We start from the raw sequence: 24,011 nt of genomic DNA on the forward strand, positions 1-24,011 counted from the left end.
TCATGAATCACTCAGTAAAAGCCTGCTAAATTGGTAAATTATGGAAATTTTTCTTTTAATAGATGAGAGGGGAGGTAAAGAGTATGTGCTCCACTCACATGGGTTCCTGCTACATTACAAAAAAAGAGGTTATCGGATCATGCTTTTCTAGAGAGGCGTGTGTCCAGTATACACTGTGTAGCTTCAGGCTTCATAGGCTCTCCTACTCATGCAATAAAGTTGGGATAAGGAGCACTATCAACATTGGATCCAACTGGCTTTGAAAGAATCTCTCAATGACTGAAAGTGAGGCCAAACACTGGCCCTAAGAAGCAAAATTAGAATCTCTTTGTTATATGTATTTCTTTTTTTTTTTTTAAGATTTTTATTATTCATGGACAGAGAGAGATCACAAGTAGGCAGAACAGCAGGCAGAGAAAGAGAAGGGGAGGGAAGCAGGTTCCCTGCTGAGCAGAGAGCTGGATGTGGGACTTGATCCCATGACCCCGAGATCATGACCTGAGCTGAAGGCAGAGGCTTAACCCACTGAGCCACCCAGGTGTCCCTATATGCATTTCTTCATCCTGTTGGGGGAATGGTGATGAATGATTTTATATTGCTTACCCTGAGTTACTGAGAGTGCTCTGGGTCATGTCCCAGCACAGTGGCAACTAAGCTTTTCAAGTCCAAAATGTTCCCATCTCTTTTTTGATGATTTTCACACAGATTAAAAATAAAGGAAGAGTAGAAAATCCTTCTTACCAGATCCAAGCCTCCAGAACAAAGTACTTTTGCCAAAGATCCCTCAAATCTGAATGACTGAATTTATTAGATTGGTAGTAGGGATATACATCCAAAATGCAGTATTTTTGCCTTTAATCCCAACATTATCTCACATAAAAGGAAACAAAGAATTAATTTTTTTTATTTTTTTAAAAGATTTTATTTATTTATTTGTCAGAGAGAGAGAGAGAGAGTGAGCATAGGCAGACAGAGTGGCAGGCAGAGACAGAGAGAGAAGCAGGCTCCCCGCCGAGCATGGAGCCCGATGTGGGACTCGATCCCAGGACGCTGGGATCATGACCTGAGCCGAAGGCAGCTGCTTAACCAACTGAGCCACCCAGGCATCCCGGAAACAAAGAATTTAAAATAATTACTTATGCAGGTAGATATCAGTTATAGCCAACTCTGATCTCAGTTTAAAATGGAGCAATTTTAAAGGACTAACGTTTCACTTTAAAAACTGCTCACAGTATTAGCGTGAGTAATTTTAATTAAAAACAAACTCCAGCAGATGGTTACATCCATTTTTGAAGAGAGCAAACTAAAGGGGTTTCAACTTAGAAGCACACACTTCTCATGAACCACACTGAGGCTTCAACAGGATTCAAATGTTAGATTCTCTAATATGCATATTAGTATCAGTTACAAAATTGAAACACTGTACTGAAGGCATCTGTTGGGTGGTCTGTCAAACATTTCAATTTGTGCTAAAAGTGTTTCATAATTAAGCAGATAAATGCCTTCTTCATAAACCCTCCTCGTTGTCTGCTTCTCATCCAACATGAAAAGGAAGCATTACATAACTCTTGAACAGAATGGAAAACTTTAAGGGAGAAAAAAAAACCCCTAAATTCTGTTAATTAGTGGAATATGTGGAAGCTCTTGGGATATGAAGAACTTTAGCTGTAAGAATAAAAACAATCCATTGTTGCCAACAGGGGAGAGAGTGGATACGTCTCATATACTGAGAATGGGAAGATAAATTTCCACAATGTTCCACAAGGCTTAAAAGGGGTACACTCTTGGGGCGCCTGGGTGGCTCAGTGGATTAAGCCGCTGCCTTCGGCTCAGGTCATGATCTCAGGGTCCTGGGATCGAGCCCCGCATCGGGCTCTCTGCTCCGCAGGGAGCCTGCTTCCCTCTCTCTCACTCTGCCTGCCTCTCTGCCTACTTGTGATCTCTCTCTGTCAAATAAATAAAATAAAATCTTTAAAAAAAAAAGGGGGGGTACACTCTTTGACCGAGCAATCTTACTTCTGGAAGTTACTTACTTCTGAAAAAATAAAGTATGCACAACCTGTATGTATGTATACACACGGCTGTTTACTGCAGTACTATTAATGATAGCCAAAAATAAAAAACCGACCTAATCACCAGTATTAAGCATTAGTAATAAACAACATTCTGCAATGTACTAGATTAAGCCAAACGGGCAACTCCTTCATTAAAACACACACAAAGCAAAAATAAACCCATGTGCAAAGTCCATAGCAAAAATGAGAGAGATGGAAGGAGAGAGAGGATAAGAGGAGGAGGAGGAGGTGAGAGGGAGCGTGTGATAGTCCCTGATGCCGGCAGTGTACCTCCAAGCCAGAACAGTAGCAAATGTCATGACAATCTAACGTAGGATTTGGGGACAGATTCAAACATCTGGAGACTGAGATTCAAACCGCCACACGGAAACACAACATTTCTGTCTCCTGCCTCTCACACTCCCTGAGTAAGCCCGTGAGTTGGAACTGAGATGCGGATATGTAGCTGAGATTCTCTGAGTCTTACACAGTCAAATACAGAGCTCTAGAAAAATTCTACCCACCTGCTCAGAGAGGCAAGATGAAAGCCCTTGGAGAGGGAAAAAAAAGTCCCTTCAGAGATAACAAAACCTTAAGCCCATGCCATGTGATCTGGAAATCCTCAACTGAGTTATCAACCACAAAATTAATCCAGCATCCACAAAACCTGTGGAGACCTAGAAGAAGCAAAGAAGAGAAACACACTACAGGCATGCACACTTTTCTCCAGGGCACACAGAATGCCTACAGAGAACACACACCTAGTTCAAATTTAAAAATGAACACACAAAAACCAGATTCAGTTTAACAGAAGAACCAGCCTTAAAAGAACTAGCATTAGAACAGTCTAGATGAGATTATTAAAAATGTCTCTTTCGGGGCACCTGGGTGGCTCAGTGGGTTAAGCCTCTGCCTTAGGCTCAGGTCATGATCTCAGGGTCCTGGGATCGAGCTCCGCATCAGGCTCTCTGCTCAGCGGGGAGCCTGCTTCCCCCTCTCTCTCTGCCTGCCTCTGCCTGCCTCTCTGCCTACTTGTGATCTCTGTCAAATAAATAAAATCTTTAAAGAAAAAAATATCTCTTTCAAAGAACTGAGATAAAAAATAAAAACCATAACGAAGGGATGAGTCATCATAAAGAGAGATAGGTAAGTCATTAGAAACTGATTTTTCAAGAACGAAAAAGAACTTTGGGAAATTAGAGATACAAGAATCAAAACTGATGAAATTAGTATTTATACTGAAATATTTACAGGTAAAGATTACTGACATCTGCAATTACAACTCATCTGCAATGCGTTGTAAATATAAGGTGGATTGAGGGAACTATAGAGCAGAGGATAAAACACAGATAATGTGATAATGAAAATAAAACTAATAAATTTATTAATTTTTAATTAACAAAATTTAATTAATCAATAAACATTAATTATTAATTAATTAAAACATTAATTAATAAAATTAATTATAGAATCCTGGTGTTAGGTTTGCACATCATTATACAATTCAATTTTGTTGTCTGTATTAAAATTTTATGATAAATTATGGGGGGAATTAATTATGCATCGTATTAGACACCAATGTTATGTCATTTTGGTGAGAGCAACAATGACTAACACAAAATCAAGAGTTGGCCACTTAACCTACTGAGCCACCCAGGCATCCCTGGGTCAAGCACTCTAAAATCGTGTTTTAAATATATTAACTAATTTAATCCTAACAATATTTTAATACAGGTACTATTAAATTACTGCTTTACAGATTTTAACACCAAAGCACAAAATTATTAAATAAGTTGCCCAAGGCAGCACAACTAATAAACCAATGGTAGAGTTGACATCTGAACCTATATAATATGGACCTCGATACTTTTTTCTTAATCGCTATCCTCTATGAAAAACAAGTTAGTAATGTGGAAAATGTATTCAACAAGTCAAGTAAGGGGCGCCTGGCTGGCTCAGTCAGTAGAACATGCAAACCTAGATCTTAGGGTTGTGCGTTCGAGCCCCATATTGGGTGTAGAGATTATTCAATAATAAATAAACTATTCAAAAAACTACCTAAATTACAGAACAAAAAAATGGAGAGTTTGAAAATATGAGATAGAGGTTGAAAGACAGAGAGGATGAGAAGGTTCAACATACAGCAGATAAAATTCTAAATGAAGAAATTAGAGCGAATGGAAGAAAGGCATCAATTAAAGAAAAAATGGAGAGGAATTTTTGCAAAATTGAAGACAGACATGTAACCAAAGATTCAAGTTCTCAGAGTCCTAAGCAGTTTAAATTTTAATAGCAGGAGAAAAAAAATGTACAGGTAGATACATTAGAAGAAAACATCACAACCACAGAAACAAAAAAATCATAAAAGCAGCCAAAGACCAAAGACCAAATATTCCTGCAATTAACATGAAGGAAAAATAATATGACCCGAAAGTTTATAGTAACAATGAAGGCCATAAGGTAACAGAATATTTTTTAAAGGTCTGGAAGAAAATTATTCTCAAGTTGGAATTTTAGGCCTTAACTGTCAAGAAGGACGTCAAAAGACAAGGAATCAGAAAATGTCCTCCATAAGTAGGACATTATCTGTTACTGCACAAAACACTAAAAGATATACTACAGGAAGAAGGGAATTGGATTTTAAAATAAGAAATGGGTTAAAAAAAAAAAGCAAAGTCATTGCTTAATATGTTGGCACATCAAAGATTTAAAGTAACCCAATTAATGGTTGATTTTAAAACAGTTAAATTAGGGATGCCTGGGTGGCTCAGTCAGTTAAGTGTTTCACTCTTGGTTTCACTCAGGTCGTGATCTCAGGGTGGTGAGATTGAGCCCCAAATTGAGCTCCACACTCAGCACAGAGTCTGCTTGAGATTCTCTGCCTCCACCCTTCCCCTGCAGACACTTTCTTTATAAAAGTAAATACACAAAATCTTAAAAAAAAGAAAATTAAACAGCAGCATGTAAAATAGGAAGTGGAGATCAGAATAAGAATTTCCACAGTCCTTGTGAGGAAGAGGTAAGATCTAGTAACAGTTAACCAGAACATAAGCACCATGAAATCAAGAACTTCGCTGCTGGACCTACAGAACCTACAAAAGGGCTGGATGAGCCCTCAGATGATCAGAGCAAACCTAGAGAAGGGAGGAAATAAATTCTGGCATACCCATATTCGATCATTCTTCTTGTCAACTTGATATATATTTATAGCAAGAAAAATGGTAGATAACATTGAGTGAAAAAAAGTAACAAAATGTATTAAATATAAAGAAATATTTTTTCTATGTAATTTAGATACATAGACAGATAACAGCACAAATACACGTTTACGTCAATAGCTACACACTGACATATATTTAGAGACAGACAGACTGATGTGTCTACACATTTACCAAAAAAGAGGAAAAATTTATGACATCTATATGCCAAAAGGTTATCAATGGTCACCTGTGGGAAGAAAAGCTATAGGGCTATGGGTGTTTTCTAAAAATTATTTTCCCTTTTTTCTTTCTCAATCTGTACTTTCTTTTTCTAAATCTTTCATAACACATGTTAATAAAGAAATCACGACACTGAAAATAAAATTGATAGAAGAAATATCCACAACATATAATTTACTGTTTTAAGCAATTAAGTATTTAATTATCACACAAAATGGTATCTTGTAAGCAAAGAGATAATTGATTGAAGCCAGGGAAAAATAAAGTAGGCATACGTATGCTGAAAAATTTAAGTTTCAGCAATGATTGATAATACCTGAAATTTAAGAGAGGATGTTAAAACTTTTTCTTTTTAAGGAATCTTTTGTTCAATAGATAATGAAAGTACTTTTAATAAAGGCACAGATATCAATAAATTAACTAACCAGAAACTTATTTTTATAAAACCGTAATATAATTGCAATTTAATTAACTGTTAATGTCCATGAAAAAAAAAATCACCTCACCCAAGTGGCGCTGACTAGAATTGTAGAGCTAGTGCACTAGGAGGAAACCAGTCACTTCTGAAAATCCAATCCAGTAACCTGAAGCCTACTCAATATAAACCAATGTCCCCTTTTCCTAAAGACGTGCATCAAGAATCTATTTCTCTCCAAAAGTACGTAATATAAAGACTTCTTTAGTAACATAAGTCAGGTGATCTCCACTCAAGACTCAAAATTAAAAGAAATAATCAAAACACTCTAAAACGTTAAATTGCTGAATATGTTAATGATCCAAGTATCCTTCACCCTCTGCACCTATTTAATTTTTCAGGGACTGAATTAAAAGTAGTGCTAAGAAGACAAGCAATAGAAAGCAATGGAGAGCATTCTGAATTCTGCTGGTCCTGCCAGTGCTACTTAAAAATTGTACAACATTGGGAAAACTGCTTAATGTCTCTGGATTCACACTTCAGCCACTGAAAACAAGAAAAGTAAACACTAATATTTAAATTTCTTTCCAGCCTAATATCCTCTTAATCTAAAAGCCAATAAAAAGGACGAATCTTTAAATAATTCCACAACTAGGAGCACACCTTAAGACGGGAGGCTCACGGAGCGGTCCCAGAGGAAGCAGGGTGAATAAAATGGAATTCAAAATAGACCATTTTCCAAAACTGTTCATCTGTGATCTGTAATTAACCAAAACCCAAAATACATGAAAACATCTGTCTTTGCCGAAGAGCCCTCCATCTCTCTGAGTCATGCAAATCATGTACATATTTTGTAATAAATACTCCATTAGCCTAGATGGAGAGTCTTACATAGAAGGATAGAAATAGGCACAGTATCTGAGTACATGTGATACACTAGAGACTTAGGAGATGAGTGACGTGATTTTTTTTTTTTTTTAACCCGTGTAGCTAACCAGAAGGATGGCACAAAGCTAGAAAAAGAAAAATCAAACCACTGATTGCTGAAATAGTCCTAGCATAGCGCCTGGCACACAGACAACTCTCCCTAAATGATGGAGGAATGAACGCTCACCTCTTCAAGTGCCCTCAAGCCTCAAAAGCCCACACCTATAAAATACCTGTTTTTTATGGAAATCCTTGAGGGCCGTTTCATAGCCTTCCTCCAGTCTACTGAAGGCTATTACTACATCTGTCGTCCACCAGATCTGTGAGCCTGTTAGGGCAACTTGTGCCGGGAAATCCAAGATCCACAGCTCCCTAGGTTTTTCCTCGTAGGCTGCTATGGCTTCTGTGATGGAATGTCGCACTGTTCCTTTCATGGTCTCTTCAAGTCGCAGGAGCCATGTTTCCACCTTTTGAAGCAAATTGAAATGATTTAACATAGGCTTAACTGTGGAAGAGAGAGAACTCCATCCCTCCACGGGCTTAAAAGCCATGCAGAGAAAGAGGCCTTACATGGATTTATTTTCAAGATTTATTTATTTATTTTGAGATGGAGAGAGCACACATGAGCATGAATGGGGGGAGGGGGAGAGGAAGAGCATCTCAAGCTGGATGCAGGGCTTGATCTCACCACCCAGAAATCATGACCTGAGCCAAAATCAAGAGTCAGACGCTTAACCGACTGAGCCACCCAGGGGCCCCGGATTTATTTTAAATCCAGGTAGAAAACTAGAGGAAGTTTAACTCAGAGGATAAGATGAACAACAATGGATGAACCCCACTGAACGTGTCTTCTCCCAGGATAGTGCTCAAGTTACTCCACCTACAGGATGGCTAATAAATTTTTGCAGCCTCAGCAGAGGAGGTGTCCTCAATTACTGATTTTTCACATCTGAAGACAAGAGGGTTCCGGACTAAGCTCCCCTGTGGTAATGCACAGTGTTCTGAGAAACCAACCATCACAGCCATCTACTAGATAGAGGCATACGCTAGAATAATATTCTAGAGCTCTGGGGATAATGGTAGATTGTTCTAAAAATGTTTTTTTGATAATTTTTAAATATACTGAAAACTCTTCTCTGAAATGTTCCTAGTTCTTAGTCTTAAGACAAAGTGTTTCCAGCAAGTGTCTTAATTATATTCCCTACTGGTTCTCATCTTCACACTTGTCAAAAATTAGACAGCAGGAGAGTATAAGAGATAGGACAACTGCTGACTTGTGAAAGTTAATCTTTTTTTTAAATGCAAGCTTATTTTGCCCCCACAAATTTATCTTAACCCATTTTCTAACCTATTCAAATATGCTTTATTATATTTACCCATATATCTGTTGCCATGGAATGATAATATCTAACAAAAAGGATATGTACAATATTCACAAATAGTTGACCTCAGCAATAAAAAATGACCATAATAAATCAATTCCAAGGACCATAAGAGATCGTGACGATACTGAAACTGTTTTGTTGGGGGGTGCCTGGGTGGCTCAGTCACTTGAGTGTCCAATTCTTGGTTTCAGCTCAGGTCATGTCTCAGGGATCGTGAGATCGAGTCCCTCATCCAATTCTGTTCTCAGCACGGGCTCTGCTTGAAAATCTTTCCCCCACTTTCCCTCCCCCTCTGCTCCTCACCCACGCTCATGTTCGTTCTCATTCTCTGTCAAATAAATACATAAAATCTTAAAAAAAAAAAAAAAAAGCAAAATACTTTTTTCCCCCTCCGTCTGTGAAAATGGCAGAAATATTCGTTCCTAGAATCTTTCTCTGGAGAACTGGGAAGGAGTACTGTGTAGATAATGAGCCGACAGTCTTCCCTACTGGATGAAAAAGTTGGCATGTCCTGGGGCTCCATCATCCCTAAAGCCTTCACCTCTGACCTTGTAACTGGGTTTTGTTCGCATGCCTAAGTTCAAGGTCTCTGATCCCATCACTACTTTCGTCACTAAGCACAACTCTTGGTGTCACCCAGCAACTAGTTCCTTCAGGAGATCATACATCATTTGAGTGTTTCCCAAATACTCTGGGATTCCTACCCTCAATATAGCCACCTTCTCTCCAGAACTTTCCAGTCCATCTGGGAGGACCAAACACACATATAAATTGATGGATCATGTCATGTTCAAATGACTATGCCAACAATGGCTACTTAGCTCAGTGTGATCTGAGAACTAAGCTCTGATGAGATGTCGTTTGATCCCTTCCCATGCTGGTGTTTCTTCAGCTTCTGCCCAACCCTCTATAACAACAATTACCACTTCCCATTATTGCCAACTATCCATTTCTTCAGGGAGCCTACGAGCTTCTCAAAGACAAGGACCATGTCTTATTCATCTCTGGATCCCCAGAGATGGATCTGGGGTACATGGTGGGTATTCAATCAACACTCATCAAACAAAATACGAATAGTCTATATTGGGAGAAACCAATCATCAAAGTGCAGGGGGAGAAAAGACCTTAAGGAAAAGCATCTTTTATCAAACAAAGGCAATTAGAGGATCAGCGTAGTGTATGCTTGAGTCTCTGGCCTAAACTGCTTATAGAGAACTAATGAGAGCTCTGTGAAAACGCTCAGTACCAAGGGTTCCCGCGAGTGACAACCACATCCGTCAAGCAGACTGTCCTCCTTCTGGGCACTATGCCAATCGGCTCGCAGCCTGCCGGGCAGGGAGCAGGCAGCAACACACTTTTGTCAAGATAGTTTATGGTGACTTTTTCTAATCACTGTAATAATATCCTAAAGAGCCCAAGAGATCAAAAAATATATTTTAATCAAAGTATTCCGCCATCTGCTTTCCCTTCATTTGGCAGGATTTCTTGGTACAATATTAAAAAGCAGCAGAGAGAAATGAAGAAAACCCCTGTTTAAAAAAAAAAAAAAAAACTTGGCATTGCATTTCTGCAAGGGACATTTTAAGAAACCCCACCACAACCCAAACAGCTCTGGAACGGAGGCTACTGTCTCAGTGACTCCACGGATTAACTCAAGCGGCACAAGCATCATCGTAAAAAGATGCGATTCCTCTACATCATCTGGAAACACCAAGAGCTCTTTCATAAATCGTCATGAGCCATTCTTGCCCATGACCCTTAAGCATATTTTTGAGGTATCCGGCTGTGCGAGGAGTGAATATGCTAACCTAACTGTCGGAGCACGAGGTAGTAAGGGAACGGGACATCAGCGTGGGAGACTCCATCCACTTATTGATGAGCAGCCGTTATAAACATTCACATCACATTCCTGAACCACATGACTCTTTAAAACATGCGTTCCTGCAAGGCACTACTTCACCCCAACTCTCAGTGGTGGAACCAGCAAGCTTTGCACGAGACCCTGTCACTGGGCTTGCACCTGCTTCTCCTTCCAGGGTCCACTTTCTCAACATGTGACGATCCTTCCTAACGAGCTTGGCCACTACCCTTTCTGACGGCCTGTGGGGCACTGTAGCCATGTGAGCAGGAACTGGGAAGCAGAGGGGTCACACCAGTTGTGGCCAAACAGGAAGCTCTGATCTCCAAACCAAACAGGGCCTAATGTGACCGCAGCTGATTTTTTTCTTGTTCAATTCATCCTTTAAAAATTACCCCGAAAATACTCTCATGGCACAGAAAACCTCATCATCAAATCTTACGTGGCCTGTGCATTCGCACTCGGCTTGGAACGGGACGTATTCCTTTTCTTTGCTGTACATTCCGATCGCTCTGTGGGTGGACACATCATGACCCTCTTCAAACTGCAGATCTGTAATGCTGTCGAAGAGTTTGGCAAGGTGACGTGTCACCTATGATCATTTGGAAAGATAAGAGCATTTTTTTACTGGAGATCTATTGAGGTAACCTAGTAAGGATGCCATGTGAATTCATGTAATTTTCTTTATGTAATCAGAGTTTTCTCAAAATGTTTTTCTTCAAAATAACCATCACTTCTTAAATTCCAGAGTTTAAAATGACCTTGATGGCGGCACCTGGGTGGCTCAGTTGATGGGGTAACCAACTCTTAATTTTGGCTCAGGTCACCATCTCAGGGCTCAGAGATGAAGCCTGATGTGGGATTTCATGCTCAGCACTGAGTTTGCTTGAGATTCTCTCCCTCTGCCCCTTGCTCCCCCCTGGGTCGTGCACACACTCAATAAATAAATCTTTAAAAATGAATGAATGAATGAATGGGCCTTGATGGAGAAGTGGCCAGGCACTCTGGCTGGATTATCAGATGCTAGGTGGTCAATGCTTACCATAAAAAGTTACCTATCTTTTACTTGGAGACTAGACACTTACCAACTACCCTGTCTGCGCCATATACCTGTAGCAATCACTCTGCTGGGAATTTTATGGTTGAGTTTTTAAAGTTCAGATATATTCTTAAGCTATAGAAATCATTTACTACAGGAAAGCTATGTTCAAATATTTGAAAGGGAAATTTACATTACATACAACCTTAGTTTCGTGTTGGGTCTTATGTTGGTGTGTGCTTGCCTTGATACTTATGTGTACTCTATGACATATCTATTACAAAAAGAAAGATTCCCCCATCTTTATTGACAAGGAAACTGAAGCTGAAATACTAAATGACTTTGTCAGGCTGACAATGCTCAAACTAAGTGGCTTTTAGGTGTTCGGTCTCAAAATCCAGGCCTTATCTATGAAGTTCAAATTCTTCTGTCATCATTAGCTTTGATACCTTAGATCATGGTATCTCCAAAGGAACCCCCAATAACATACTGAACTCCACTATAGATGCCAGATTATTTGAAAAATAAAACCAAATTAAAAGACACAGATCAGCATTTGTTCAGCAAGAGGCCAATTTGGAGACTAAAGCCTAACTGGAATTCGGAATACCGGAAGAACCATACTTATCCATGTAGGCCTATCAGCACAGACCAGAACAGGGCTCCCCACCTAGAGATGCAGAGAGGAAAGCGTGCATTCTGAAGGCAGGCTCACAAGGACAACAATCGGGTGAGCCACTCGACCTCTTCTGGGGTACAGTGAGTGGCAGAGAGTGAATCTTAGGCAGTATCTAGAATGGGAAGAAGAGGTCCCTCCTTACACAAGGTACAAATAAACATGGTGAGTGGAAAACACTTGAGTGTTCCTCAAAAAGTTAAACATACAGTTAAGACCCAGCAATTCTACTCCTAGGTATATACTCAAAATATTTTAAAACAGGTACCTGTACATAAGTGTTCACATCCTTGTATATAAGCATTTACGGCAGTCTTATTCCCAAGAGCCAAAAAGTAGAACCAACCCCAATGTCCAATCATGTATAACTGGACACAATGTGGCTCATACAGACAATGGGATGTTGTCCAGACACAAAAAGGAAGTACTGATACACAGAACACGGATGAACCTGGGAAACATGATGCTAAATGAAAGACCAAATATTGTATGATTCCATTTAAATGAATGGAAATGTCTAAAGACAGAAAGCACATTGGTGGTTGCTAGGGGCTAGAGGGAGGAGGGAATGCCAAGTGACTGCCTGATGGGCATGGGGTTTTATTTTGGGGTGATGGAAATATTTTGGAACTAGATAGAGATGATGTTTGCACAACACCGTGAGTGCACAAAATGCCACTGAATTGTATACTTAATTTTTTTAGCAATTTCATCTCCAATTAACTTATAAATGAATGGCATACAATGATTTTTTTTCTGTCAACAAATACTGAAATACCTAGATGAGCAATCAAAACTAATCAATAAATGGGCAGAGCACATGAACAGACACCCCTCCAAGGAAGGCAAAAAACGGCCAACAGACACATGAAAAAATGTTCAACATCAGTACCCATCAGGGAAATACAAATCAAAAACCATAGTGAGATACCACCTTACACCAGTCAGAATGGCTAAAATTAACAAGACAGGAAACAACAAGTGTTGGAGAGGATGTGGAGAAAGGGAAACCCCCCTACACTATTGGTGGGAATGTAAGTTGGTGCAGCCATTTTGGAAACAGTACGGGGTTCCTCAGGACATTAAAAACAGAGATACCCTACGGCCCAGCAATCGCACTACTGGTATTTACCCCAAAGATACAGAAAAGAAGGGGCACCTGCACCCCTATGTTCATAGCAGCAATGTCCACAGTGGTCAAACTGTGGAAGGAGCCAAGCCCTTCAACAGAGGAATGGATAATGATGATGTGGTCCATACATACAATGAACTGTGTACTTTACATTGCTTAATTCTAGGTTATGTAAACTGCGCGCCTCAACAGAAAAGAAAGGTGCTGAGAGCCAGAAGATGGTTGAAAGCTACACAGCATTTACTAGCAGTGTATAGATGCCGTCCCTATAATGAGTTTTTCTTGAAATACAGTTTAACCGGACTTCAGAACTATCCCAATAGTAGCTTCTAGGAACAACACCAACCTGCCTCAATTTCCCACATGACAAGACCAACACCAATATTGGTAAGGAACTCCTTAAGGTTGATTTAATCTTTGAAGCTTTGGGCCTCACCATTTGTGCTGTATTTGCAGTTTTCGTACTAAGGAAAATCGCAGCTAGAAATCAGAGTTGAAAATAGATGAGTTTTTGAGACTCTCACTTACTTTGAAGGTAGACAGAGCAAGAGCTGATGATCACAGCTTCGGTTATCATATTCTCCTCCATCCCCGTACATTACCCAGTGGACATTTACACACAGAAAGTATCTCCAATAATCTAACAATTCACTGTCACAGCTGAAGTGGCCAGGAAGTGCACAGATGTTTAATGGCTTCTACTGTGTAATGGGCCTAAATAATATTCAGGTGAAAGCTGCAGGAAAAATGAGACCTCAACTATTAGACACTCTCAGACATTATTGCTTTGGTGAGAAAACAGTTTCCAAACAACTTCTACTCTCAGAGTCTTTCCATCAGTGACCAGGAAATGCAAACCCCACAGGCTGCAGCGTCATCACCCCTGGCATGTTTGAAGTTGGGCGTTTTCATATCCAGTCTTCCACTTAAAGCTTCTGAGACAACAGAACTGGGTTTTTTCTTATTTTGTTTCTCTTTGTTTTTTAACGTATGTGGACCTGGGGGTCATCAAATCTGTTCTATTTCTATGAAGATCTCTGTATTTCTTAACACTAAAATAAAATTCCTTATTAGTGTGATCTTCAGAATGCCTTTGTATGATTAAAAAGAAAAATGAGTGCCTTTAGAGGCCCCTGTTTTTATCTCACTAAAGAAATAGAAAGGATTTGAACACTTTAAATCACAAACAAATCAATAACATCATATCATATGGGCTTCTAAAAGTTCAGCAGCAAAAAAAAAAAAAAAGGTTATTCTCTCAGTTTATGGTTTATAGCAATCAGGTACCTCCACTCATTAGTGAGTAGATACATCGGCAGTCCTTGCTGCACACAGTGGTGTGGGATCGTCACAATGACTGCACAATCTGAATAACTGATGGGAAACTTATGATTGTCCTCAGACTTCTAAAAGTCTTTATTAAAACATTAAAATCCCTCTCACTTTTGGTTACAGAAGTACAAGGAAACAAAACAAAAACTATAAATATTTAGGACAGTATAATTTAAAATATTAAAAATATTGATGATTTTTATTTCTTCAAAGAAAACTTATCAGGGGTAGTTTGATTAGTGTTTTTCTTCTTATCTTAGAACTTAAGACACCAAGTGAGCATCTTTCCTATGCCTTCAAGAATTGCCACACTCCTTTCAAAATCTGGATCATCTGCCAGCATTTTATCCTTTGAGTTTTCAATGTCGTCAAATTTCTTTTAGAGTTTCTTTAATGTGAAGCTATCTTTGGGGAGGGTTGGTATTTCCCTCATCGCCCTCGGGGCATTTTCTTCCATTTTGGCACAATAACTGTTTTCATTTGTATCAGCAAGTTCATTTTCACCGAAATCCTCTGGCTGCAAATTTAGAATTTTTAAAATGGTACAGAGCCATCATTGCCAGTGAGCATTCTATAACTACATCTAAGTTTGAATCAAATTTAACATTTAGCATGATCAATGTTCATTTCTTTGCTAGGTTTCCAATTTTACCACAAATTCCCTCCTTCAGTGATGTTTATCTGTAAAATGTTACATGGTTCATCGCTGGGGATAAGGAGGTAACACACTACATGCTTTGCTGTCTCTGTGTGAAGAGTAACAGCTGCATGATGGCCAATTGTGGACAGACTTCAAATGGTCTAAACTGTCCATGAGGCATGATGCTCCTTTGTTCTTCACCTGGTGATTTTCGTGAATTCTGTCTTTTGCTTTTACTCGCATCGAATGTACTGCAGTATCTTAACGTTGGACCGTGTTGCTGGGTTTGGTTTTGTTACTAAGGATTGGTGCTTAACCAATCCTTAGTAACTGAATTCCTATACGTGGCAACTGTGCCCAGGAAGAGCTCCCTATTTAACAGCGTTTATTTACCTATGTGTAAATAAAGTAAAAAATATTAACTCATTTACATAGTATTATAACATAACATGCAAACCAATCCAGCCATCAATCACATCAGCTGGTCTACCGTATGTTCACTTAGAAAACAAAGGCAAAGGAAAATAAAATCACTAGAGCTTCTTATTATATTCTCAAAGCTTACCACTTGCCTTTCACCTATATCTAATTTCATATTTGATCTATCTATGAAAGATGCCTCTGCTGATTAACGGAGATAAGCAGAAAAGCCTAGTATCACTCCTGGCATGGAGAGCACCTCAGGATGTATTCCTCTGTAGTCATTAACTTATTAATTCATAATAATGGTAATAGTCACGATGATTATGTATGGGTGAAAGTAAGGTCCAAAAGGTAGTCCTGTCTATTATGGATATTATCCTCCAGAATAAGATGAAAATGAGTTTGTTACTTCTACATGAGCAAAATTTTAAGCCAATCTGCCAAAAGGTTCCTTTTCTTTTTAATAATATTACTCAGTATTGGGGACAGTGCAGGGAAACGAACATTTGACATTGTTGAAAATCTAGAACTGCAAAAACTTTCTAGATGTTGTTTAAATTGATTATGGCATATTCTTATAATGAAACATTTTACAGATTCTAAACATATTGTAGAAGAACATTCCAATTTTGAATAAGGATATATGACATAGACACATTAAAAACTATAATCACTCAAAAACAGTATGTAGCAGTATTTATTCCAATCTTTTATCTGTTTATTTTCATATTTTTCACATTTTCAATAATGAAGATGCAATTACTTATATAACCCCAAAAAGACTAAATTAGCTTGTTACAGATTTTGTAAATCATTATAGCCAATACTAGGTAACAGGCAATGCTTAATCTATTTTTACTAAAAATAAAATATATATATACTTTGCAATTTGACTTTCTACTTATAAATATAACTTGGATATATAGACCGGGGCTAATTCTGTTTCTTAACACCTTTAGCATGCACACATAAACTTAAATAAATATCGTCACAACACAAATGCTATTTTTAAATAACCTTTAGAAAATTGAGAGAAGTAAAAAAAAATCATGTGTGTACACCTTAATAAATTTTAATAAAGTGAACACGACTTTTGTAACCACCAAGAATTAAGAAACAGAATATACCTGCACCCAGAAAAACCCTAATATCCCATGGTAGCCACTAGTCCCTCCTCTCAAAAAATGGACACTATCTCTCCATAATGTAGCTTCATACAATAAGTACTCTTTTGTGTCTGCCTTCTCTAATTCAACATTATGTTCATGAGGCTTATTTATGGTATTAGGTACAGCACTAGTTTGGTTTTTTCCATTGCTAAGTGGTATTCCATTGCAGCAACATAACAGCATTTTTATCCATTCTACTGTTAAGGGACATTTGGATGTTTGCAGTTGGACCTATGATAAATAATAGTGAAGTAGCTAGGAAAAGTCTTGTATACGTTTTTTGGTCCACATATGTATACACTTCTTCTGAGCACACAAGGAAATGTTGGAAAATAATGTATTCTGACTTTCATACTTATAAGACACGATTAAATAGATTTCCTGAGAGGTCGTTCTCAATTTATGATCTCAGTGGCTAGGGTAGAATGTGTCCCTGGGTCCACATTCTTACCATTACTTCGTCTTGTCTCTTTAAGGTTACTCTTTTGGTGGGGTTGATCTTGGCATCTCATTGTGAGCCTATGTGTTTTTCTAATCCCAAATCAGGTCAAAGCCTGAGGAACTCCATGGACAAACAGACAAGAGGGGGAAATATACCAATTCACGATATTCTCACCAGTCCTCCCATCCTCAGTGATGTCAAAACGATGCCACAGCTCTTATCAAAGTATCTTCAGCCAGAAAAAGCAACAAAACCAAGGAAAACAAAACAAAACAAAACAACAAAATGGAGAGAAGCCAGACAAACCTAGTTCCGTGGCTTAGTATTTGATATTTTGTTTCGTTTCTCAATTTGAAGTAAAATCTTTTACATCAAAAATCAATAGCACGTACAAGTCCTTGAGTCTGGTGAATGCCTATTCAAGTACTTAAGCCCGTAAGTGTAAATACCTCACTAATGTGCTTGAATTTGCTTCTGCAGTGTGACTAACTACCCCAAAGTCCAGGGGCTTAAAACAACAACACTTTCTTTTCCTTCCAGCTCTGCGTGTGAGCCTTTGGGTTGCCTCAGCCAGTGCCCTCGTGTCTGTGGTCGGCTGGTCATCAGCGGCTTTGCTCACAGAGGGGCTGCTTCCCCAGCTCCTAGTGTGTGACGGCGTGTGCTTTTCCTCCAGCAGGCTGGCCAGGGCTCCCTCACAATGTGGTAGTCCGAGGTTTCCAAGAAGGGGCAAGAGGGTATGCCCTAGCCGGCATGAGCTTGTCAAACCTCTTGCTAATGATCCGCTGGGCCGAAACAAGTCCCGTCACAGTCCAGACGGAGATACAAGCTCTAGCCTGGATGAAAAGGCACCATCAAACTACTACAAGGGCACAGACGCATGGAGGGCAAGAATTTGGGGCTGTTCTTATTTTTACATTATTATAAGTCCTTTTTGTGTTTCTTTACCTACTTTGTTTTTCTTGCCCAGAAACCAAAGAGATAGTCCCTACGGTTTTCTCCACTTGGTATACAAGAAACTGATGTTCAGAGAAGTAAAGCAGTAACCTAGTCACTCATCTACAGAATCAGGGCTCGAGCGCAGGTAGCTTTTCAAAGACTCTGTTCGTTCTTATCCTTCTGCCTGATGGATGGCTGACGTGCCTGTCTTGTCTCGTGCCGCATAGTTAACATTTCAATGCTGACAATTTTTTGTGTAGATCCAGGTTTCCATCTGGTACCATCTTCCTTCGGCCTGAAGCACTTCCTTTAACATTTCTTGTATTGCCAGTCTGCTGGTGAGGAAATCTTTCAGCTTTTGAATGTCTGGAAACCTCTTTATTTTGACTTTACTTTTAAAAGATATTTCCCTGCATAAAGAATTATAGGTGGATTTTTTTTTTCTTTCCGTTCCTTAGAGCTATTGGTTCCCTATTTCCTCATTTGCCTTGCAAAGCTTTTCATCATGCTTATGTTTACTCCTTTGTACATAATGTGACTTTATGGAAGATCTCTGGATCTCTTTATCGCTGGTTATGACTGACAGGAGTGATCTGATCTAGGTTTCTTTGTAGCTTGTGCTTTGGTTCACTGAGCTGAATCTACGGATGTCTACTTGTCATCAAGTGAGAAATCTTTTGGCTATTATCCATAAGTATTTTTTTCTGGCTCCCTTCCTCTACTTAAGGATATCTGATAGACACACATATGGAACTTTCTTATCTTTTCCATATCTCCACATCATTTTCTGAATGTACAAATACAGCTATAACTTTTCATGTTTTGGTCTGTTAATCCTAACATTTGTATCCATTTTGATTGGTATGTTTCCTCTTTATGACAGTTGAATAGCTCCCTCTTTCTTTTTTCTGAGAGTTGCATATTCCTCTTCAGATGCTCTGTATCTTAATGGTATGTCGCACATCTCAAAGTTACCCTGCTTGGAACTAAATATATTTTTATTCCTATCTTCTTGAGCTTTGTTCTGGGATACAGTTAAATTACTTGGAAACAATGTGATCCTTTCAGATTTTACTTTTAATATTAGTTTGGCAGAAATGGAATAGTGTGTAACCCAGGGCTAATTCTTCTCCCTGCTGAAGACTCTAAGAAGCCCCTCTAGAAGTTTCTGGGGTTCTCTCCTCTGGTACTCAGCTCTGCCAACACTTGCTCCCTTCTCCTCCTCACTCAGCTCTGAGCCCTCAACTCCAGAAGCCCGCCAAATCCTGCTTGGTTCTCCCTTCCTGTATGAAGCCTGGAAACTCGCTAGAGGAAACAACAGGAACCAGCACAGAGCTCACCTCTTTTGTTCCAAGTGTTTCATGAACTGCTGTCCTTTGGTGTCCAGGTCCCGCATCTAAAAAGGTCCCACTTCACATATTTTGTCAAAGTGTTGGGTTCTTTCAAGCAGGTGGGTAAACCCAGCCCCTCCTACTCCATCTTGGCCAGAAGCACATGTGTAGCTTTCTTTGTGGCTTTAATTTGCGTTTCTCTGATGACTTACGGAGTTACGCTACTTTTCCTGTTTATTGGCCATTACAAAGCCTTCTTTTGTGAACAGCCTCCTTATGTATTCTGCCTACTTTCACACCCAATTATCGATCTGTCCATTCTTCTTTGAATGTAGGAGTTCGCTGTATATTCTGCATATGAGCCTTTTGTTCGTTCAAGACACTGCCAACATCTTTCCCTATTCTGTGGCTTACACTGTTAGTCCCTTAACAGTATCCTTTAATAAGGCAATGTTTTCAACTTAAATACAGTCAAATCCAACAACCTTTCCCCTATACTCAATACTTTCATGTCCAACTTGAGAAATTTTTGCTCAAATATCATTCTTTCTCCTATGTTATATATTTTATTGTTGTACCTTCCAAATTTCTAACTACATCCACCGGAACTGATTTTTTAGACAGTATGTGGTAGCTGCCCCTCACCTGCCATGCCTGCACATTTATACCCAATTCACCTTAAAACCATTTTCATTGTTTGATTCTCTGGAGAACATCTTCCTTGGTGGTGCCTGATTCCAGTTCTTTTTTTCTCCTCCTTTTAAGTTCCATGCTACTGACCAAAGTTCTGATCAGCTTTTTAGACTCTTTGATGTATATTATAAATAGTCAAATGTTGCCAAGGAAACATCAATAGCAAACATCAGGCAAACCTATGGTGTCTTTCTGCTCATATCTTGGGCCCTGAGCTGTAGACTTTTCTTCAATGTTCTTTAAGAACTCTGTGATGCATTTAAGCAGATTTAGTTAACCATTTTATCCAGCTTTTCTAGATTTTTCTAGATTTTCTAGATTTTCCCAGAATGCACAGTACTCTGTGAAAAGCTCATCTCTTTCCCAGAAGCCCTGCCCCCTGATGTCAAACTGAAGCCAAACAACCTCTGTGAGGACCAGGAGTTCTAGATGCCACAGCAAGGTCGACAACTCCTTGGTGGCAGGATCCAGAACTTATAAGGCTTAATTTTTGGATCTCATAACATTAAGGTGATATTTTGTTTTAATCCCACATTGTAATACCCCTGATTTTGTTGTGTAAGTTATAACTTGGTTGTGGAAAGGATTCCTATAACAGAGTGGGAACAAAAATCTTAGCACTGGCAATACACTTGTAAAATGAACCAAAAAAAAGTGGATCTACGGTTACACAATTTGTGGTTAACCATCTATTAGGTATTCTCTGAGGATAATCAAGGATAATCCCCAGGGGGTATATAATTTATGACATATGTAAAGTGAGATGGTCTATTTTCTTGTCGCACACGTGAATACCTCAGTCCTTTGAGTATGAGGCTGCCTTTACAGGAAGGCATCCATGTCCAACAGGACATATTCGCCACCTACGTCATGTGACTCTGCTCTCACACGGCCACTTCTAGGACAAACGACACTTAGGTGAGCAGCTTCTATGCCTCCCTGCTGACTGGAAGGTCGGTGGAGACGATGGCAAGATGGTCGAAACCACAAGCATCTTCTGTGCTTGTTTCCTTCTACTGCCTCTTCCTCATTCCATCCTCAGTCCCAGCCCAAACTCAAGGGCAACCCCTTCCTCCACTTTATGTACCTAACAGCCCTTCAGCTTTCTACTTCCTCGAAGAAGCTACAGTTGTTCACTGATCGTGTTTCAAGTGAAACTCATTCACTCTTGCATGCCCTCAACTAACCACTTGAATTCTGAGCCTTTTTCACCATAGTCTTTGAAGGAAGACTAATCTCTGTGAGAAAAGAGATTGTCTCTCCCCACAGTGTGGAGACAACCAAATGCTAGCACTCTACAGAAACACACTGTGCTTGTGGAAACGTGGGGTCTTACCTATGTACCCAAAGATCCAGCAGGGCTTTTTGTCCCCAAATACGAAGCCCATTCCTGACACGCACTTTTCCAGATGCCTATATTTACAGCCCCGTGAGGCTACCAGTTTAATGCTATCTGTGCAATCACCACAAATTTGGGGATTTTTTAATAGACAAGGAGGCAGACTTCCTCTCATGTAGGTTTGGGTTGACATCGCTGAAGGACATTCCTTGATGGAAACTTTTAACATTTCTGAGTATATATGTATTTCTGAGCACCTCTTTTCATTTTTTAGAAGATTTCATTTTTAAGTAATCTCTACATCCAACATGGGGCTTGAACTTACAACCCCAATATATAGAGTCACATGCTCTACCAACTGAGCCAGCCAGGTGCCCCCCATCTTCTCATTTTAGAGAGAGATCGTGATTTCCAAACAGTGGATTCCTAGTGGCCATGCTGAAACAAGTCAAAAGAGACAGGCAAGGGGCACCTGGGTGGCTCAGTGGGTTAAGCCTCTGCCTTCGGCCCAGGTCATGATCCCAGGACTCTGGGATCAAGCCCCGCATCGGGCTCGGCTCAGAGGGGAGCCTGCTTCCTCCTCTCTCTCTGCCTGCCTCTCTGCCTGCTTATGATCTCTGTCTGCCATATAGATAAATAAAATCTTAAAAAAAAAAAAGAGAGACAGGCAAAACTAACTTTAATGTATCTTATTTGACCTAGCATATCTGAAATGCTTCCGACATATAATAAAAAAAAATTAGACATTTTACATTTTTTTCATAGTTAATCTTTCAAGTCAGGAGTATATATTTACAGCATATCTCAATTTGGATTCTTAATCTGTATTTCTTTTTTTTTTTTTTTTTAATTTTTATTTATTTATTTATTTGATAGAGATTGCAACTAGTCAGAGAGGCAGGCAGGGAGAGAGAGGAGGAAACAGGCTCCCTGCTGAGCAGAGAGCCTGATGTGGGGCTTGATCCCAGGACCCTGGGATCATGACCTGAGCCGAAGGCAGAGGCTTTAACCCACTGAGCCACTTAATCTGTATTTCATAAAATATACTGTGGTAAAAGTACATTTACATGCTCAAGTTGATTCAAACACACTTCTGTTTTCCAATAACGAAATCAAGTATCAGTATTTACATTTAAATCCATTAAAATTTATTAAAGTTAAAAACTCAGTTACTCAGGGGCACCTGGGTGGCTCAGTTGGTTAAGTGTCCAACTCTTTGATTTTGACTTAGGTCGTGATCTCAGGGTTGTAGGATCGAGTCCCTGCTTAAGATTCTCTCCCTCCCCTTCCTCTGCCCCTCTACCCCCATGCTCTCACAATGCTCTCTCTCTCCCTAAAAACAAACAAACAAACAAACAACAAATAAATAAATATTAAAATAAAAAATAAAAATTTCAGTTCCTCGGTTCTGCTTTTCAAGCGCTCCCTGGTCACGGTCGGCTCAGGGCTACCCCGCATTACGCGATATAAATGCTGCTCCTCCCATCGCAAGCTTGTCTCTCTTTAGCTCAGCTCCATCATGGAGAAGCTGTCACTCATCACGCCGTGGATAAGGGAGGAAAAAATGTGCAAACTCTTCTACGACAAAAGGATCTTTCAAGTTATTAGGAATCAGGGGCTAAACACATGTTGACTACATGAAATTGTCTGTTATGTGAAGGCACCGCATAACAAAGGACTGTTATTCTGTCTGCCTGTAACCACTACACAGACACTTGAAAAAAAAACACAAAAGGATGTTTTTCTAAAGAAATGTTAATAATGAATGTGTAACTTCAAACCAGTTGCCCATAACTATGACACCATGTCAGTGGATCCTGCAAGTGCCCCTCTAGGTGTGTATTTCCATAACCAGCTCCCAGAGATTCTGATTCTGCAGGTAGGCAGGGCCCACACAGGGCCCCTTTAGAGCGGTCAGGCCTCTGGGAGAGCAGGGTGAATTCTGGAAAGAGGACATCTTTACAGCTTGATCTTAACCAACGTCCCAGCAGCTAATCCTCACTGAAGGCACAACAGACACACTGATTTCATCCCTGTAGCTTTCCAACTCATTAGGGAATTTCTGCTTATGGGACGGAGGTCGTAGTGCTATCAGACCTCCCTGGCTGAGGGGTGCAAGCTCACAGAATTCCATAATGAACTGCAGAAAGTCCCACGTTGGCTAACACTGTCAAATCGAGTGTGGGAGTTGGAGGGGAGGGAGTGCTAAAGAATTCAAGTCATTCACAAGATGTCAACATGAGTTATCTCCCCACAAAGGGTTTCTTTCCTGGCCAAACTGCATTGTTACTCTGAAGGCCGTGATGGCCTTGTTATTTTGGTCACACCGCAGGGAGCACATTCAGGATTCTAAGGACAAGAGGCAAAGACAGAAAAGCTGTGTCTGGTGGTCCAAAACAGATTCTGATATTAAAAAGCAGGTAAGAGTGTAGCAAGGCCAGGCTCTTTGGTATAATTGCCAAAACCATCAACCAACTATTCCCTAGTAAGTGACCAAGAACTCCGAAAGTACCTTCACTATGCAGAACCACTTGAGGGAAAGACGCTGACCGTGGCGCTAGCCGTCTCAGACTGCCCTTACTTCCTCCTCGCTTCCCTGCCCACCTTAGTCACTCCTGAGTGGTTATCTGCACCACAGAGTAAGTGAAACACCTTTTCTAATAATGCACCTTTACTAACAGTTGGATACCATTTTATGTGAATGTGAATTGTCAGAAGTTTCATTAATGTAACTACAAAAACTCAGTGGGATCACATTTCGAGCAGGATTTAAAATACCA

At 39.7% G+C, this 24,011-nt stretch overlaps 1 protein-coding gene across 1 annotated transcript in view; it reads right to left on the reverse strand.

Moving 5' to 3' along the window:
* DNAH11 (dynein axonemal heavy chain 11) overlaps nt 1-24,011 on the reverse strand; it is a 325,583-nt gene that overhangs the window by 212,136 nt on the left and 89,436 nt on the right. The window contains exons 29-30 of the mRNA XM_046021406.1: nt 10,522-10,671; nt 7,070-7,303 (exon numbers count right to left, since the gene is read on the reverse strand). Of these exons, the coding sequence (XP_045877362.1) occupies nt 7,070-7,303; nt 10,522-10,671 (384 nt within the window). The remainder of the gene's footprint in view (nt 1-7,069; nt 7,304-10,521; nt 10,672-24,011) is intronic.

The sequence above is a fragment of the Meles meles genome, chromosome 10, assembly GCF_922984935.1.
Source record: "Meles meles chromosome 10, mMelMel3.1 paternal haplotype, whole genome shotgun sequence".
Taxonomy (NCBI): Eukaryota; Metazoa; Chordata; class Mammalia; order Carnivora; family Mustelidae; genus Meles; species Meles meles.